Here is a 21,314-nt window from a genome sequence, read left to right on the forward strand (position 1 = left end):
TAGGTTGGAGGAGGAGCGTGCGTAGCTGTGTTGGCCTCAGGCGGCTTGGTGCTGCAGTGAGTTATTAGTAGTAGTAGTATATATATATATATATATATATATATATATATATATATATATATATATATATATATATATATATATATATATATATATATATAGTTTTCCTTTTCTCCTTCTGTCTCTTTCATATGTTTTATGTGTTTTTTTTCTTTTTTTTATGTGTTTGTGCTGCTGCATTGGTGATTTCTCTTTTCATGATATATATATATATATATATATATATATATATATATATATATATATATATATATATATATATATATATATATATATATATATATATATATATATTATATATATATATATATATATATATATATATATATATATATATATATATATATATATATATATATATATATATATATATATATATATACTAGCTGTTGGGGTGGCGCTTCGCGCCACCCCTACACCTAGTTGGTGGGGCGCTTCGCGCCCCCCCAAGCCCCCCCGTGCGCGTAAGTCGTTACGCGCCATATTAGTTACGCGCCATTGTAGTTGTGTCCCTGTGTCCCACCTGTGAATAGAGATAGATATAAATATATGTTTTTAACTACGTAAAACATGCGAATATACAACATTCTTCGCTGTCCCATTGTCTGTGCATATAAATAGATTGTCAGGTTTACTGACTCTTGAACATGCAACATATAATTGTCCATGGGAAAAACAATCCGTATTCAGATCTATACCTCATTATTCTAATGATGTGTCCCTGTGTCCCGGTCGTCATTTATATTCCCTGTGTCCCGGTCGTCATTTGTGTCCCGGTGTCCCAGTTTGTAATTTCTCTTTGAGTGTCCCGGTCGTCATTTATATTCCCTGTGTCCCGGTGTCCCGGTCGTCATTTGTGTCCCGGTGTCCCGGTCTGTAATTTCTATTCGAACAATCCCTGTGTCCCGGTCGTCATTTATATATCCCGCCTGTGCCCCCGGCGTCCCCGTTGTAGTTGTGTCCCTGTGTCCCGGTCGTCATTTATATTCCCTGTGTCCCGGTCGTGATTTGTGTCCGGGTGTCCCAGTCTGTAATTTCTCTTTGAGGTTCCCGGTCGTCACTTATATTCCCTCTGTCTCGGTCGTCATTTGTGTCCCGGTCTGTAATTTCTCTTTGAGTGTTTTTTCTTTTTAGTTTTTTTTTAGTCTTTTACCTTTTTTCAGTTTTCTTTTTCTTCTTTATTTTTCAGCGTCACTATGAAGTACATATCGACGAACCTTTGTTTTTTTAACTTAAATCTGGTAGGCATTGATGACCTTATCCAAGTCAAAATCCCAAACCCAATCATCATCGCTATCATTTTCAGTTTTGATATGTTTTGACTCTCGCTGTCCAGGTGGATTTTCATCTAACTGCGCGGTTTTGCGTTCAAATACCGTTAATGACGTCACCGTCAAAGCAAAAATGACGACAACTAATTTCATGACGTCAGTCGACACAGAAACATGACGTCACCTGATCCACAGACAGACAGACAGACAACTTATTTATATATATATAGATATACTAGCTGTTGTGGTGGCGCTTCGCGCCACCCCAACACCTAGTTGGTGGGGGCGCTTCGCGCCCAAACCCCCCAAGCCCCCCTGCGCGCGTAAGTCGTTACGCGCCATTGTAGTTGTGTCCCTATGTCCCACCTGTGAATATAGATATATATATATATATATATATATATATATATATATATATATATATATATATATATGGTTTTAACTACGTAAAACTTGCGAATATACAACATTCTTTGCTGTCCCATTGTCTTTGCATATAAATAGATTGTCAGGTTTACCGACTCTTGAACATGCAACATATAATGGTCCATGGGAAAACAATCTGTATTCAGATCTATACCTCATGATTCTAATGATTGCCCTTGAGCTTTGTTGATGGTGATTGCTAATCGACCATTCCCTGTCCCGGTCGTCATTTATATCCCCCTGTTTCCCCCGGTGTCCCCGTTGTAGTTGTGTCCCTGTGTCCCGGTCGTCATTTATATTCCCTGTGTCCCGGTCGTCATTTGTATCCCGGTGTCCCGGTCTGTATATACATTCGTTTTTTAGTTTTGTTTTTCTCCTTTATTTTTTTCTTTTTTTTTCTTTTTTAGTTTATTTAGATTTTTAGATTTTTTAGTTTTTTTATTAGTTTTTAGTTTTTTTTTCTTTTTAGTTTTTTTGTAGTTTTTACCTTCTTTTTAGTTTTGTTAGTTTTTTTTTTACTTATGTCCTGGTCGTCATTTATACTCCCTGTGTCCCGGTGCTTTGTTGATTGCTAATCGAACATTCTTTTTGTCGTGGTCGCTTTCTCTTTGAGTGTCGTCATTTATTTTTTTCTTTTTTAGTTCTTTTAGTTTTTACCTTTTTTAGTTTTTTTTTAGTTTTTTAGATGAAAATTTTTTTTAGTTTTTTCCTTTTTTTCTTTTTAGTTTTTTATTGGTTTTTACCTTTATTTTAGCTTATTTTTCAGTTTTTTCCTTTTTTTTAGTTTTTTTTATTTTTTATTTTTTTAATTTTTTACCTTTTTTTAGTTTTTTTAGTTTTTTTAGTTTTTTTAGTTTTTTTAGTTTTTTTAGTTTTTTAGCTTTTTTACTTTTTTTATTAGTTTTTAGTTTTTTTGTAGTTTTTGCCTTTTTTTAGTTTTTTCAGTTTTTTTTTAGTTTTTTATTGGTTTTTACCTTTATTTTAGCTTATTTTTCAGTTTTTTCCTTTTTTTAGTTTTTAGTTTTTTTAGTTTTTTACCTTTTTTATTTTTTTTTATTAGTTTTTAGTTTTTTTTGTAGTTTTTGCCTTTTTTTTAGTTTTTTTAGTTTTTTAGCTTTTTTATTAGTTTTTAGTTTTTTTTGTAGTTTTTGCCTTTTTTTAGTTTTTTTAGTTTTTTAGCTTTTTTATTTTTTTTATTAGTTTTTAGTTTTTTTTTGTAGTTTTTGCCTTTTTTTAGTTTTTTCAGTTTTGACGTCACCTGATCCAGTTTTTTCAGGTGACGTCACCTGATCCACGATCCACAGATCCACAGACAACTTATTTTTATATAGATAGATATATATATATACGTGGGGGCGCTCCGCACCCAGAACCCCCTGCCCCCCGCGAGCGAAAGTCATTACGCGCCATATTAGTTACGCTCTATTGTAGTTGTGTCCCTGTGTCCCACCTGTGAATATAGATATATATATATATATATATATATATATATATATATATATATATATATATATATATATATATATATATATATGTATATATATATGTTTTTAACTACGTAAAACTTGCGAATATACTACATTCTTCGATGTCCCATTGTCTGTGCATATAAATAGATTGTCAGGTTTACCGACTCTTGAACAAGCAACATATAATTGTCTATGGGAAAAACAATCCAAATTCAGATCTATACCTCATGATTCTAATGATTGCCCTTGAGCTTTGTTGATGGTGATTGCTAATCGAACATTCCCTGTGTCCCCGTCGTCATTTATATATCCCCCTGTGGCCCCCGGCGTCCCCGTTGTAGTTGTGTCCCTGTGTCCCGGTCGTCATTTATATTCTCTGTGTCCCGGTCGTCATTTGCGTCCCAGTCTGTAATTTATCTTTGAGTGTCCTGGTCGTCATTTAAATTCCCTGTGTCCCGGTCGTCATTTGTGTCCCGGTCTGTATAAACATTCGTTTTTCGGTCATTTTTTTTAGTTTTTTACCTTTTTTTTATTTTTTTTTTAGTTATAGCTCATGATTCTAATGATTGCCCTTGAGCTTTGTTGGTGGTGATTGCTAATCGAACATTCCATGTGTCCCCGTCGTCATTTACATATCCCCCTGTGCCCCCTGGCGTTTTCCTTGTAGTTGTGTCCTTGTGTCCCGGTCGTCATTTATATTCCGTGTCCCGGTCGTCATTTGTGTCCCGGTCTGTATATACATTCGTTTTTGAATTGGTATATGATGAAATAAATTTTTGTGTTTTTCCCCTTTTTTTCATTTTTTTTTCGGTTTTTACCTTTTTTTAGTTTTTTCTTTTTCTTTTTAGGTTTTTGTAGTTTTTACGTTTTTAGTTTTTTATTTTTTTTAGTTTTGTTTTTCTCCTTCATTTTTCAGTTTTTTTCCTTTTTTTTCTTTTTTAGTTATTTTAGTTGTTTAGCTTTTTAGTTTTTTTATTAGTTTTAAGTTTTTCTTTCTTTTTAGTTTTTTTTGTAGTTTTTACCTTTTTTTTAATTTTTCTAGTTTTTTTTTTGGCTTGAATAAATTCGTTTTTGAATTGGTATATGATGAAATAATTCAGACGTCATATGCGGACAGACAGATAGACAGACATAACACACGAACAACTTATTTTTAGGAAAAACAATCCGTATTCAGACCTATACCGCATTTTTCTAATGACTGCCCTTGAGCTTTGTTGATGGTGATTGCTAGTCGAATATTCCCTGTGTCCCCGTCGTCATTTATATATCCCCCCCTGTGCCCCCCCGGCGTTCCCGTTGTAGTTGTGTCCTAGTGTCCCGGTCGTAATTTATATTCCCTGTGTCCCGGTCGCCATTTGTGTCCCACAAAAAAAAACATACAAAAAACAAACATGCATACAACTTATTTTTATTTATATAGAACTGCCGTGTCCGAAACCTCTATACAAGAATCTTACAATCTCTTAGCTTGAAGAACAAAGAAAATATGTTGACTGGAAAAACAAGATAAGTGACTTGAACTACGATATTCTAGTTCAAAGGTTTCTTTTTTTTCCATTCTTTCTCCTCAGCTAGTAGGGGACTGGAACATCATAGATAGCCATTTTAAAGGAAATTGGTGTATTTAAAAACCTATCATAATTAAATTTTTTAAAATTAAAATCAATTTCTTACAAAAAACTGAGTTTTTTCATTAACACTTTAGCAGCAAATGTTATAAATATCTTCTTGCATACAAAGAAAAAAATAGGATTTTTAAAATTATCAAAAGCATGTAGATATAGTTGTATAAAATGAAATAGCTTTTTAGGGTTTTAACCAAAATCTGAATTTTCCAACGAAACTAGAATTTTAAATAAAATAATTGTATTTCATCTCTCAGTTCAAATTAATTGTGTCCTAGAACCAAGCTTTTCTTTGGCTTAACTCCAAAACTGAACATCTCTATGACGGCGTGTTTTATTTCTATAGAAAAAAAAAATCAAAATGAATTTTATTTTCGTTTTCAGTTCAGAATCGCTAAGGTTATTATGTAAACTGCAAAAGTATTTAAGTTGTCTTAGTAATAATTATCAATTTTTCAGTTCCAACTAAAAAAATACTTTAAAATGTTAAAGTTAGCTTTGTTTTTGTTAGGTTCTTTCTATTCGACGCATGACTTTAACTCTCAAGTCATTTTATGGGAAGAATTTTATACAATTAAAAAGATATTATGGCCGCAAATGAACAAAGTAAAACAACCCTTCCAATTCGCATAGCAGCGTGTACGTACAACGTTATGAACACAAGCAGTACCGATGTTGAATCTATGCCATTAGAAGATTTGCTCCTTGGTGACAAAGAAACAATCGATTCAAAAAAAACGGAAGCATACAAAGATGTTGATATATATGCTGTGGGATTCCAAGAATTAGATGATCATAACCTCGGAAGCATTATAGACGATAAAAGTCCAGGCCATATGGTTCTACAAAATTCAATTCAAAAAATACTAACAAAGGTGGGATTCCTTGCAATGGAGGGATTCGAACCTGAGTCCATTTGCATTTAGCTCAAGGTCTGATCCACACTACCATCACAAGGTACTTATGATTATGTACAATCTTGCTTATGATACTTCAAGTTATAATTATAGGGTTTGAATTAACAAGTAACCACTAGAAAATTTACGAATAAGCTATAGTTCTCTCGAATTTCTTTTCTAAAGACTAGATCTTTTGAATAAACTCGCTTGCGAAATAATAATACATTAAAAGAAAAAAAAGAAAGAAAAACTAAAAAAGAAAAAAAAACTAAAAAGAAAAAAATAAAAGAAGAAAAAACTTAAAAAAAACAAAAAAGGTAAAAAACTAAAAAAAAACTAACAAGAAAAAAACGAAAAAACTAAAAAAACTAAGAAAAGAAAAAAGTAAAAAAAGGAAAAAAATTTAAAAAGAAAAATGACTAAAAACAGAAAAAACTAAAAAATAAAAAAAAGGAAAACTAATAAAGGAGTAAAAACTAAAAAATAAAGAAGAAAAAGAAAACTAAAAAAAGAAGAAAAAAACTAAAAAAGGTAAATAACTAAAAAAAACTAAAAAGAAAAAAAACTGAATAAAAAAGAAAAAGAAACCTTAAAAAAAGGAGAAAAACTAAAAAAAAAGGTAAAAAGTAAAAAAAATAAAAAGAAAAAACTAAGAAAACTAAAAAATCTAAAAAACAAAAGCTAAAAAAACTAAAAAACCTTAAAAAAGGAGAAAAACTAATAATATATATATATACTAAACTAAAACTAATAATATATATATATATCTATATATATAAAAATAAGTTGTCTGTGGATCTGTGGATCGTGGATCAGGTGACGTCACCTGAAAAAACTGGATCAGGTGACGTCAAAACTGAAAAAACTAAAAAAAGGCAAAAACTACAAAAAAAACTAAAAACTAATAAAAAAAATAAAAAAGCTAAAAAACTAAAAAAACTAAAAAAAGGCAAAAACTACAAAAAAAACTAAAAACTAATAAAAAAGCTAAAAAACTAAAAAAACTAAAAAAAGGCAAAAACTACAAAAAAAACTAAAAACTAATAAAAAAAATAAAAAAGCTAAAAAACTAAAAAAACTAAAAAAAAGGTAAAAAACTAAAAAAACTAAAAACTAAAAAAAAAACTAAAAAAAAGGAAAAAACTGAAAAATAAGCTAAAATAAAGGTAAAAACCAATAAAAAACTAAAAAAAAAACTGAAAAAACTAAAAAAAGGCAAAAACTACAAAAAAAACTAAAAACTAATAAAAAAAGTAAAAAACTAAAAAAACTAAAAAAAGGTAAAAAAATAAAAAAAATAAAAAATAAAAAAAAACTAAAAAAAAGGAAAAAACTGAAAAATAAGCTAAAATAAAGGTAAAAACCAATAAAAAACTAAAAAGAAAAAAAGGAAAAAACTAAAAAAAATTTTCATCTAAAAAACTAAAAAAAAACTAAAAAAGGTAAAAACTAAAAGAACTAAAAAAGAAAAAAATAAATGACGACACTCAAAGAGAAAGCGACCAGGACAAAAGGAATGTTCGATTAGCAATCAACAAAGCACCGGGACACAGGGAGTATAAATGACGACCAGGACATAAGTAAAAAAAAAAAAACTAACAAAACTAAAAAGAAGGTAAAAACTACAAAAAAACTAAAAGAAAAAAACTAAAAAAAGGCAAAAACTACAAAAAAACTAAAAACTAATAAAAAAGCTAAAAAACTAAAAAAACTAAAAAAAGGCAAAAACTACAAAAAAACTAAAAACTAATAAAAAAAATAAAAAAGCTAAAAAACTAAAAAAACTAAAAAAAGGTAAAAAACTAAAAAACTAAAAACTAAAAAAACTAAAAAAAAAGAAAAAACTGAAAAATAAGCAAAAATAAAGGTAAAAACCAATAAAAAACTAAAAAAAAAACTGAAAAAACTAAAAAAAGGCAAAAACTACAAAAAAACTAAAAACTAATAAAAAAAGTAAAAAAGCTAAAAAACTAAAAAAACTAAAAAACGGTAAAAAACTAAAAAAAATAAAAAATTAAAAAAAAACTAAAAAAAAGGAAAAAACTGAAAAATAAGCTAAAATAAAGGTAAAAACCAATAAAAAACTAAAAAGAAAAAAAGGAAAAAACTAAAAAAAATTTTCATCTAAAAAACTAAAAAAACTAAAAAAGGTAAAAACTAAAAGAACTAAAAAAGAAAAAAATAAATGACGACACTCAAAGAGAAAGCGACCAGGACAAAAGGAATGTTCGATTAGCAATCAACAAAGCACCGGGACACAGGGAGTATAAATGACGACCAGGACATAAGTAAAAAAAAAAACTAACAAAACTAAAAAGAAGGTAAAAACTACAAAAAAACTAAAAAGAAAAAAAACTAAAAACTAATAAAAAAACTAAAAAATCTAAAAATCTAAATAAACTAAAAAAGAAAAAAAAAGGAAAAAAATAAAGGAGAAAAACAAAACTAAAAAACGAATGTATATACAGACCGGGACACCGGGATACAAATGACGACCGGGACACAGGGAATATAAATGACGACCGGGACACAGGGACACAACTACAACGGGGACACCGGGGGAAACAGGGGGATATAAATGACGACCGGGACAGGGAATGGTCGATTAGCAATCACCATCAACAAAGCTCAAGGGCAATCATTAGAATCATGAGGTATAGATCTGAATACAGATTGTTTTCCCATGGACCATTATATGTTGCATGTTCAAGAGTCGGTAAACCTGACAATCTATTTATATGCAAAGACAATGGGACAGCAAAGAATGTTGTATATTCGCAAGTTTTACGTAGTTAAAACCATATATATATATATATATATATATATATATATATATATATATATATATATATATATATCTATATTCACAGGTGGGACATAGGGACACAACTACAATGGCGCGTAACTATTATGGCGCGTAACGACTTACGCGCGCGGGGGGGCTTGGGGGGGCACGAAGCGCCCCCACCAACTAGGTGTTGGGGTGGCACGAAGCGCCACCCCAACAGCTAGTATATATATATATATATATATATATATATATATATATATATGTTTTTAACTACGTAAAACTTGCGAATATACAACATTCTCCGCTGTCCCATTGTCTGTGCATATAAAAAGATTGTCAGGTTTACCGACTCTTGAAGATGCAACATATAATTGTCCATGGGAAAAACAATCCGTATTAAGATCTATACTTCATTATTCTAATGATTGCCCTTGAGCTTTGTTGATGGTGATTGCTAATCGAACATTCCCAGTGTCCCCGTCGTCATTTATATATCCCCCTGTGCCCCCCCCCGGCGTCCCCGTTGTAGTTGTGTCCCAGTCTGTAATTTCTCTTTGAGTGTCCCGGTCGTCATTTATATTCCCTGTGTCCCGGTCGTCATTTGTGTCCCGGTGTCCCGGTCTGTAATTTCTCTTCGAACATTCCCTGTGTCCCGGTCGTCATTTATATATCCCCCTGTGCCCCCCGGCGTCCCCATTGTAGTTGTGTCCCTGTGTCCCGGTCGTCATTTATATTCCCGGTGTCCGGGTCGTTATTTGTGTCCCAGTGTTCCAGTCTGTAATTTCTCTTTGAGTGTCCGGGTCGTCATTTATATTCTCTGTGTCCCGGTCGTCATTTGTGTCCCGGTGTCCCGGTCTGTAATTTCATCAGTTGACAAACATGACGTCAGTCGACAAACAACTTCATGACGACATACAGCTCAATCCTTATAATGACGTCAGTCGACAAACATGACATCAGTCGACACACAAACATGACGTCAGTCGACAGACACACACAAAAACAACTTATTTTTATGTATATTAATAATGATAAGAATAAATTAGCAATATCATACGTATTAATAATTATTGATGTTTAATATCACATGAAAGAGTTATTAAATATAATTAACTCTGTTCATTTAAGTTAAACCTAGGTTAGTACATAGGACTTAGGCTACTTGAAAATTAGCAAAATTTTAAGCATTGACCACGTTTGGCAAAAGAGGGTCTTATATCTTCAGTTCAATGTAAAGCAAAAGTATATACAGAAATACACAAAACAAACACGATTAATGCCCTTCTCTAGATTTTATAATATGCTTTATTATTTTATGGGCAACGCAGAATATTTGGAGGGGGAACAGGGGGTTCTGGGGAATCTAGATGACTGTTTTTTTTTCTTTGGGGGATCGAGGGTATGGGCCATGGAGGGGGACTTGTTTCCTCCCAAAAAAGACAAACTTGAGTTTTCCCGGGACTAGTTTCCAACACTCTTTCTCTAAATAGAATTTTCCCGGTGATATCTCATTTTGTAAGTTTATTTTTATTTGAAACTAAGGGAAATTATTTTCAAATAATAATGACTATTTTTAGAAATTTAAACATCAATTTTTTTCGAGATGTAAAGTTTTTTAACAGTTCATAAAGGAATAAAAATAAAAAGGTGCATTTGAAAAAAAAAACACTATTTGAAAAACTATTCGGACATTTTTTTCGGAATATTTTTTTTATAACGTAGTTCAAAAACATAACTTTGTAAAACAGTCCTTTTTTTTAGAATTAAGCTTTCTTTAATGTTAACTTCTTGCATGCTAGTTCTTCCCTTTTTTAATTTTTTGCAATAATTAGTTTTTTTTAATAAAAGGAAATTAAAATAAAAAAAGTACAACTAAAATAAAAAAAGTACAATTGCAAAAAGTACAATTTGGAAAAATTTGTTTTTTTCGAAACAAATTTAAAAAACTTCACGAAAACCTTTTTTTAGAATTAAATCTTTTACTTTTTAATGTTTACTTCTTGTTGCTCGTTCTCCCCATTAAGAAGACAGGAGACGCTCCATTTTTTTATTATAAAATAATGATAACAATAAAAGCCCTATTGATATAAGAAAAATGTGAAATACCTCTTAGTAAGTTTTCAATTCCAGATATGGCAGCCAAATCAGGTCGACTCAATTCTGTTAGAATATGCACCCCTTCATATTGTGACATCTTTCCCATAGTAGGTGTTCTTTCTGGTGACAGTCCATAAATGATAACACTGAATAAATCTCGTGGGGATCCGAAAATCATGCTCTTTAATGACTTTAAGGAACACTAGAAAAAACTTGTTTTTGAAGTCTTTTAAGTAATTAACTTAATATAATAATTTTTAAAATAATTTAAAATAGTTTGGTACAATTTTGAGCAACAACAAATATTTAATTGAGTAATAACTTGAGTAGTAACTTAAGCAACAGGAACAATCGAGCAACAACTTAATATTCAACTTCATATTCAACAACTTGATATTCAACAACTGATATTCAACTTGATATTCAACACTTAAGAAATAGCTTGATGTTCAACAATTGAGGAACAACTTGATATTCAACAATTGAGCAACAAATTGATATTCAACAACTGATATTCAACTTGATAATCAACAATTGAGAAACAGCTTGATATTCAACAGTTGAGCAGCAACTTGATATTCGATGGTCAGCAATAAAGGCAAATTAAAGCATGAATACAACATTGCATAATCATATGTATTATGATTAACAGTATCATAACATTAACATGATTAACAGTAACCGATAAGTAACGGTTCCTGCAACACTTGACGGAGCCCCAAATTACTGATTAACTAAATTACTAAAATCTAAGTTACTGAATATACGGACTTGTTCCAATCTTAAAACTTACTCAGAGTAATTTCTTACCTAGTTAGTCATGCCGTCAGACAGATGATCTTACTTTGGATATCTGGACTGCAATAACTCTTTCTTTTTTCAAAATACGCCCCAAAATTCTTGTCCCCCTTCGAGAAAAGTTTACTGATTTTCAAGAAATTCAGTAAACTTCAAGAAATCCTCTATTCTTGGATGAGAGGTCTCTTGAAACCCTCCTAAAGGCAAACCCTGATATACAGTGGTCAGAATTATATAAGTATGAATTTTAACAAATAATCTCTATTTTCAATAATATTCTGGTCTTGTTGTTTCAGTACTTGCTGTTAGATATAAGACATCCCCGGTTTTTACAGACTCTTGATTCGAAACATTTTTCTGCACAAATAAAAAAGAGCAATTAAAAAGAAGGAGCGAATACAAGACTTTTATTCACTCTATCATGTATTTTTTATTCAATGGCCTGGTTTCTTCCACTTGTAGTAACTGATTTTTACAAATTTTTCGCGTCGGTTACGAACTCCTTCCTTAATAAAAGTCCTTAATTAATGAAAATTTTTCTTAATTAAAATTTTTTCTTAATTAATGAAAGTTGCTGTTCAATTTCGTTTTGGGAAAATTTATTTAGGCCGAGAAAGGTCCAGACTTTTCCATTGGCTGACCATTCACTTACCTTGGCTCTATTATATATTCGGAAGACTGCATAGAATACAAAGTGATTGGCCGCTCAGCCAAGGCTTCAGCTATCTTCGTTAGACCGAGCAATGTTCAGAAGAAGCCAACGAACCAACCAGCTACCAAAGTGAAGAACTTTCAAGTCCCCGTCAATTCAATCAATTCAATGTGTTTATTATCAATTCAAAGAATAAATTACACACAGCAACAATACTCATTCCACTCCTGAACGCCGAGGTCCTCAATCGCTACCTTTTAAACATAATACGCAACGTGGTCACTACTCCTACTCTCAGAAACAAACCTTACCTCTAATTTATCCAACAAAACTACCAATTATCCTCCTACCCTTTGCTCCAGGGATACTGCCTCATCATTATACCAAAAAAAAGAACTTTATTTCCGTCTATTTATATTTAATACTTTATATAATATATTTTAATTAGCCGTTATTTGACTAGTCTTTTCTAATGCTAATCAATGATTTTTTACTCTTTTTTAAATGACGCAAGGGAGCTCCCGATTCTCAGCTCATCTGGGAACAGGTTCCATAACCTTGCACAAGTTATATTCGGAGCAAAATCCGATCGTAAAGTCGGGGAGAAGGGTATTTGCAGATTTCACGATGATCGGGTATTTACATTTTACGGGTACGAGATTAGTCAAAATAATGTTAAAGATGCAGATGGGAGTTCACCAGCTAGAAAACTTGAACACAAAGGTCAAGCATGACTGATGATACAGCGACTCCATTGACAAACACTCTTCATTTTTTCCAATTAATTTCAAAGATCGCTTATGAATCGAATTGAGCTTCTGCAGGTGAAGTTGATTGCCAAATCGTAGCACAGTACTGCAAATGGGGTTTGATAAGAGCGTTGTATAGCAGGACCAGTATTTCCTGCGACAAAGTGTTCTTTAGCTTGGAAATGAGCGCCGTTTTATCCCTTTCACAACAGCCTAGTGTGGTATCACCTGCCAAAGCCACAAGATCAACATCACCTACAGACTGAAAAGAAGCTTCATTGTGACATAGCTTACAGCAGCGAAGAATAATGCGTGTCGGGTTTAATACAATACTCAGATCGTTAACATGAATAAGGGACAGTATTGGTCCTAATATTGACCCTGGAGAACACAACAATTGACCAATAAATTATTTCCTGGATTTTCTCTCAAATTAATCTTGCAGTCCCTCAAGTACGATCGGAACAAATCCAGAGTTACTCCTCTTATTCCTATGTGCTCCAGTTTCCCGAGGAAAATAGGGTGGTACGTACTATCAAACGCTTTTCTGATATCAGTCAAGACCGCTGCAGGTAGAAGGCCAGAAACCAGAGCTTTGCTGATCCATAAACTCAAAGCTGTTAGTACATCTTAGGTGGAGTGTCCTGGTCTAAACCAAAACTGATGAGCATTAAGAAACCTTTTTTTTCTTCAGAAACTGGAGTAGCTGTTGCTTCGTTGGTTTTTCCAAAACCTTTGAAAAAAACAGAAAAATGGAAATTGATCTATAATTCACAGGATCAGCTAGAGAACCTCCTTTGAAACAATCCTAGCTTTCTTTAGCTTTTCCGGAAAAGTACCCTTCTGCAGAGACAAATTGATCAAGTAAAGAGGCTTATAACTGACAAAACAGGTGCTTTTAATATGTTAGTGTGTACTCCGTCGAATCCAGAAGCAGAATTTCCTCTTAGGTTTCGTATAATCAACAGAATTTCAGATGGTGAGACAGGAGCAACAGCCATTGACTTAGTGCATACAGGGCCTAGGAAATCTTTAAAACTCTTCGTGGAGTTTTCAACGGAATTTGCTTCTCTTTTTTTTTATATATGCAAAAAAAGATCCCAGTGCATTTGCAACGTTCTCTGGTCCCGATATAGTTCCCCATTTACAGATAATTTCGAAGGAAGCTCAGGTGGGGTGCTGCACGGACGCAGTAAAGATTTACAACCTTCCACATCTTCCGCGAATCATTCCCACTTTCAGCTATCTTTCCAATGAAATAATTTCTCTTAGCTTTACGTAAAATTGATCGGACGTCGCTATGCTATGCATTTCTCAAGCGTCGCTATGCAAGGGTCTTTTACGTGATTAATCTAGAGCTTATTTTTCTTATTAATACACTGGAGCAGTCCGTGACTAATCCAAGGGCTGATGGGTTGATTTTTCCGTCAAGTCTTCGTGATACCTTTATAGAGCAGTAATCGGTACCTACTTTTGTTATAGGAGGAGACTTTAACCAGACCAAGAAGAGTTAAATTTCATCTTGTTTGTCGTTAAAACAAGTAGTGCACATACCCACCCACTCTTAGGGAGCATATTAGACCTGATACTCACGAATTGTGCAAATTGTGATGATTTTTACCCCCCCCCCATTTTGTCTTGTTTCCGTTGGCATTTCAGACCACAAAGCAATTGTGTGGAAAGCAAGAGAGCCCTTACCAAAGTCCGAACTATCCCGGGTCACTGTGCATCCTTGTACAGAGTCAGCCATCTGTGAATACGGTCAAAAGATTGGCACATATGACTTCCCGAGGTGCAAAGTAACGAGCCCATGGATACTAAGGCATCCAATTTCAACGCCACTTTATACTATCAACGCCTAGAGATCTTTACAACAAAATCATCTGTTGTTAGTGAATACGACAAACCATAGATCTCTCCAGCAGATGACTAATAAAAGTGAGGTCTCACCTCTACTCCTATGGTTATATTACAAACGGCAAGAAATTGCGAAATCAAATAGTCTCTTTGGTAAAGAAAGCTAAAGCTACGGTCGTGCAACCATGCCCTACCAGTTACTTACTTCAGACCCCAAAAAGTGGCACAACAATGTGAAAAAGTGGCCGACCAAGCTTCTGACAGCAGTGAAAAGATCAGCAATGGTGATGGGTCCTTGATCAGTTCAGAAAAAGTAAGCGAAGTTTTCACCAAGATCTGCACTACCTATTCACCCATTACGGCTTATGAAAAGTCCATGAAAAATGTGAGCATGAGAGCGACATAATAGTCAGTGAGTTCGACATTTACACAGAATTACGGAAGATCAAACCGAATACATCATTATACCCTGGTAAATTACCTGACAAATTGCTACGTGAATATGCAGCTTTCATAGCATTACCAGTATCCATCATCATAAGCGAGTGTTTTTCTTCGGACAATTTCCCGTCACAGTGGAAACAGGCCTAGATTAGAGTTATCCCTAAAAAAAACACCCCATAGTGCATGCGACAATCTCCGCCCGATATCACTTACACCTTGTTCAGCATAAGTAATGGATGCCTTCATACTCGAGTTTCTTCCGAAACAAATTCATGGGCGTATCGATAAATTCCGGTACGGTGGGCTCCTTAAGTGTAGTACTACAATCTACCTAGTACTGATGTTTGACTGTGTCCTCCAATGGGTCGAAGAAGGTAGCTGTTTCGTCGACATTTGCGTAGTGGATTTCAAGAAGGCCTTTGACCTAATCCGCCACCTGACTGCAGGCATGAATCTCCAGGAAATGGGTGCCAAACGACGCACCCTTGGCCTTGTAATTGACTTCTTAACTGGCCGAAAACAAAAAGTCTTTGCACTCCACGAAAACGATTTGAATTCATCATGGTCAGATACTTCTTGCGGGTCCCCACAAGGCACGAAATTAACCGGATTAATTTTCCTAGCAGCAATTAATTCCCAGCTTAGTTATCGCGACGACCGTTACAAGTTTGTGGATGACCTCTTAATAGTGTTCACTTACCTGGTCGAAAACACTATCATAACAAAGCAGTATTTAGACCAGTTATTTGATCAGCTAATGACCGAATGTTCAAGTCAAGATCTTACCATCAACGCAGCCAAGTCGAAGATAATTCGTTTCAACCTTCTGAAGCGGAATACAGATATGCCTCTAGTCCTTTTCCCGATTGTGAACGAAATGAGAATCTTAGGAGTAACTTTACTAGTAGCTTCAGTGTCCATATCAATTTAACCGTCCACAAGGCCAATGCAAGCCATCAGACACTTACCAAAGTGAGGCGTTTTGGGTGTGATACTGAAAGTCTTCTCCATGCCTATATATGTTATGTTCGCCTATTGCTCCAGTACACGTGCCCAATGTGGGGTTCATCTGCTATCCGCACGGCGTATCTATTATGCAACATAGAGTCCGTCCAGAAAAGAGCAACAAGGATTATACTCCGAAACCGCGACTATGATCAAGCCCTCGCCAAACTGAATAGACAGCTTCATTTACCTTGGCAGTATTATTAGTAAAGACGGTGGGAGCATTGAAGTAGAACAGCCAAGGCTCAGGATTTTTTTTCACAATTAAAAGAGTTTGAAAGAGTAGGAAAATAAGTCTGCAAACCAAGATTAGAATATTGGAAGCTACAGTGATGAAAGTGGTCAAATATGGTCCTTAAACATGCGCACTCCCAAAAGCAGACGAAGATTTGCTAGATGCTTTCTAAAGTAATCGACTACTGATTGTTCTGGGTACCTGACTGACTGACCGTATTTCAAACAGTAGGCTGTACGAAAAGTGTGGTTCAATCCCGCTTTCTAGGGCTATAATGAGAGAAAGGTTGAGATTGCTAAGGCACGTTCTGCGGATGAAAGATTACAGGTTGCCGAAGATTTTCCTTTTTGGCCAACCGTCTAGGGCTAAACGCAAAGCAGGTCGTCCGCGGTTGGGGTGGGAGGATGTCACAAAGGAAGATTTAAGGGAAATGGGAACTTCCTTTGAGGGTGTAAAGAGGAAGGCTTTGAAGATTGGGATGAAGGAGGAGCTTGCGTAGCTATGTTGGCCTAAGGTGGCTTAGTGCTGCGGGAATTGTTAATAATAGTAGCAGTAATACAAAAGAATAACCACCTTTCATTATCTAATGTTTTGGAACACAAATAATAATTATTACCGGTTATTATTAATAATAATTGGCTTTTAAATTTCTTCATTAATTTTAAAATTAAAGATAATTGGCTTTTAAAAATGGCATCCTAAATTTGGGCCTGTGATGGTTTTCAAGCTCCTTATCTATGTTTACATTATCAACTTATTGGCAGCAGTTTTTACTAAAAGTCTCGGGACCACCTTACAAAATTTCCTATAATGTCTAGCAAAATCAGCAGCATCTGAGTCAGACTTGAAATGAATCATATCAAGACAGGTACAGAGAGAATATCCTTTCAGGATCCTTTATGTCTGAAAAGTAGGGAAGGGTTGATAAATGAACCTGAAAATAACTTTCAGAGTCCTAACTTTGGCTGTAAATCAATTCCTAAAAGTTTCATTCACATAGCACAACTCCAAGAGTTAGGGAAAGTCGCTCTTTCTCTCTTTCGCCTAGGGTTCAAATCCAAGTACTTGAGGGGTTCCCAATAGTATACACACCCCTGAAGGTAGAAAAAATTCTGCTCGTAATTTTGGAAAGTGTTTGGAAATGTTTCTGTAAAATGAAGGGACCATCTAAAAAATCAGTGATCTAGCTAAAAGTCTCTTAATCTATTCTAATAAAACAATCTGCAGGGACAGGGGGGGGGAGAGTATCGTCTTTTATAACTCATGATTTTCCTACAGCATCACAGTACTGTCTGAACAGTAAATCTGGGAAAGTGTTTTTGCATATTCTTCATACCACTCCTGGTGAGCACCTCTGAATGTCAATTTGATGAGTTGAGGAGAAAGGCTTTGCACCATCTTCCTGATGAGCACTTCTGATGCACCATATTAGCTCAAAAAACGCTGTATATAAAAATAAACAACAATCTTGCAGTAAATTGGTTTATCTTGAGTAAACTATTGATCAGAAATCGCAGGAACAGATTGTTGATCAGGATTTCAAAGATCATCAAAATTGTGGCAAAAATATGTTACTTGGGCTGTTAAGCTTCTTCTCCTACAAGGGGAATGTAGAATGGGCTTTTCAGTTGTAGAATGGGCTAAGAATGGGCTTTTCAGTTGAGACTATTTAGCCGCCGTCTCTTTATATGAGGTGTGTTGGACTATTACAGAAGGCTGCTAGATTATAAGAAAATAGACAGCAAGAAATTACTTTTCTTCAAACTTCACAAATGCTAATTATGAATCCTGGCTGTCTGGCTGGTGATACTCTAAAACGACCAAATTACAAATTACGTTTTTAAGATTTAACAATTCAAAACTAAAAAATAATTTTAAAGGAAACAAATGAATTCTAACTTTACATGCAACTGGGATATGATAATTTCAATACTAGTACTATCAATAGCCACTCAGCACAGCACCAAGCCACCTGAGGCCGACACAGCTACACATGCATGCTCCTTCTCCATTCCAATCTATTAAAAGCCTCCAGTAGCAGCCTACTACTTGAAATACGGTCAGTCAGCCGGGTACCCAGAAAAAATTGTGCGCGATTTCTCTGGGAAACATCTAGCAAGTCTTCATCTGCTTTTCAGAGTACCCATGCTTCAGAGCCATATTTGACCACTGTCATCACTGTAGTTATCAATATTCTAATGTTGAAAAAATATTCTTGAAAAAAAACACCATGCGCCTTGGCTATTCTATATTAAATATCTTCACCACTCTCACTGTCTTTACTAATAATGTGACCAAGATAAGTGAAGCTGTCCAACAGATCGATCTTTTCGTTACCCAACGTCACCTTTTCATCTTTATTTATTCCTCACCCTAGTGACTTAGTCTTCTTGACATTGATTCTCAAACCTGTTCTAGCATCCTGAACTCACAAAACCTCTAAAGTTCATTCATTTCCCTCATACTTTTATCCAGGATGCTTAAATCATCAGCATCATCCAAGCCCAGGAGAATTTTTCATCCCTTATTCCGTGGTCTCCCATTGTATTTCCTGTGTTCCTTAAGACAAAGTCCATCAAAATGATCCATACAAAGGGGATAGAACACAACCCTGCTTAATTACTGATTTAATACAAACCCAGCTCCTAACCTCATTTCTTACCTTAACCAGAGTAGTTTTTTCACATATATAGCCACTTAATCATCACTTTAATGTATTTGTCTTGTATTGTATAAGGGTAAGTTCAGTAGTAGATCAAAAAGGATGTCTATCCAAAAAATGTTAACAGTGATCCCTAAAAAACTTTTTAATTTTGCTTAAAAAACAACACAAAGCGTTAATCCATCCCACTTTCTAGGGCTACAACAAGAATAAGGTTGAAACGGCTAGGACACATTCCAAGAATGAAAGATGACATATTGCAAAAGATCACCCTTTTCAGCCATCTATCTAGAGCCAAACAAAGAGCACACCCGGATCGGGTGGGAGGAGATTGTAAGGAAGGATTTAAGGGAAATTATAAGTTCTTCGGAGGGTGTCAAGAGAGGGGTTTTAAATAGAATATGATGGAAGAGGAGCATGTCTAGCTGTGTTGGCCTCAAGCTACTTGATGCAACATTGAGTTGTTATTAGTAGTAGCAGTAACAAACACCACATAAAAGAGTAAAGGAGAAGGGGCAATTGCCTCCTCCCTATACATTAAAAATACCCCCTCTTTAATTTTTGTTAATTGACGCCCCCTGGTAGTGTAGTTATACGTTGATACTCCCATGAGAATTGGGCAAGTTACTTGGGACTTCTTTACAGTTAAAAAGGAAAAACAGTCTGTGCATCAGACAGTACTTACCTTCAGAGCAACATCAAAAGCTGAGTCACTTTCCTCAGGTAGTGGTTTCTCAACAAACATTGATGAGCTGCCATCAATCAAGTATATTGTGGCATTCTTAAAGCTACTGAACTGATCTCTTCTATTTCTTCCATAATTTGAATCAGTATCTGAATCACTATCCATCTTTGCAAAGCCTGAAATTGACAAACGATATTCAATGGAACTAGCTTGCTGAACCCAAAGAACTTATGTTACTAGACATCAAATATCAGTAGGCTACTATTACATTAAGAAACCATGGCAAATGAGAAACAAGGCACACCCAAGATTCCCCCCCCCCCAGAACTTGAAAAAGAGGTATTTTCATTAATATGCTTTTTTTAGTATTTTCATGGAAAACAATCTCCAACTATGTGGGTTAAATTGTTTGTATAGCTATTGATATTGGGTATATGTTTGCAAAAAGAAAATAAGTTTCTATAGAGGTTTCAATTTTAATACAATAGATTAAGAGGAAAAGATGAACAACAGGAATAGTTCTAAAAAAAAACACTATAAAATTCTGAAAACCACCAAAATTTTCTAAGTGGTTTTCAACTAAAAACAAAAACCTGATTTTCCATGACAGAGTATTCATGATTAGCTAAAAATATAAATATTAAATATTTGCGATATATAAATATTTATAATATAATATTATACATATAAAATTATATAACTATAAAGAATAACTATAATATTTAATGCCCCTCCAGATCTGAGCAAAGCGCCAGTCTTAAAAGAGTTCAGAAAAGAGCTCTAATGATAGTTTTAAAGCAGGCAGAAATTTCATATGAAGAGCTGCTGACAAAGTTTAAAATGCAAACTCTGGAAAAAAAGAAGAGAGAAACTATGCATGGATTCAGAAGAAAATCTCTGATCCACCCAGTCCACAAAACCCTTCCCCCTTCCCAATCCACAACAAAACGACTCCCGCGCAGGGTTGAAGTGCCAGTTGAGAAACTTCAGCCGGTATGCTATGCCTGCCAGCGGTTAGCGAAGATTTTCATACCTAGTTTTGTAAAAATATATAAGGAAAATCAGGAGGATTGATTAGTTTTTTTTTTGTTTTTTTTTTTGCATCACTTTTTAATGCGACTATACCGAAGAAATTTGGCAGTGCCATGAAAATTTTGGTAAAAATAAAAGCTTATCTATCTATATTTATCTATATATAAATATATAAATATTAAGACTTTATATGGTGTGTTTTCAACACAAAAAGCACAGAAGGGCATACAATAGTATTTTTTGTTATCTACAGAATTCGAAAGTTAGTCGAAGAGCCTGTTACACAACAAACACAAAAAGAAATAAAATTTGTAATGTATACTGTTTTGTAAGGACTGCAAAAAAGTACTGGGCTCTAAAACAAGCCCCCCCCCCCCTGGAAGAAGAAAGCTTTTTTCTGGGAGTTTTAACTCTATCACCATGAAACAAAACAGAATATACTTAATGCATTCATATAAATCCTATAGACCACTCTCTGACAAGACCACTCTCTGACAACAGAAATAGTATTGGTGTGGTGTTTTTTGCTCCAAAGGAAATACTCAGAGCTGAAT

The 21,314-nt window shown here is 34.2% G+C and overlaps 1 protein-coding gene across 1 annotated transcript in view; it reads right to left on the reverse strand.

Moving 5' to 3' along the window:
- Window positions 1–21,314, reverse strand: part of LOC136026581 (X-ray repair cross-complementing protein 5-like) — a 98,211-nt gene that overhangs the window by 65,813 nt on the left and 11,084 nt on the right. Inside the window, exons 2-3 of the mRNA XM_065703289.1 lie at window positions 19,729–19,904; window positions 10,651–10,843 (exon numbers count right to left, since the gene is read on the reverse strand). Of these exons, the coding sequence (XP_065559361.1) occupies window positions 10,651–10,843; window positions 19,729–19,904 (369 nt within the window). The remainder of the gene's footprint in view (window positions 1–10,650; window positions 10,844–19,728; window positions 19,905–21,314) is intronic.

Source organism: Artemia franciscana, chromosome 4 (genome assembly GCF_032884065.1).
Source record: "Artemia franciscana chromosome 4, ASM3288406v1, whole genome shotgun sequence".
Classification (NCBI taxonomy): domain Eukaryota; kingdom Metazoa; phylum Arthropoda; class Branchiopoda; order Anostraca; family Artemiidae; genus Artemia; species Artemia franciscana.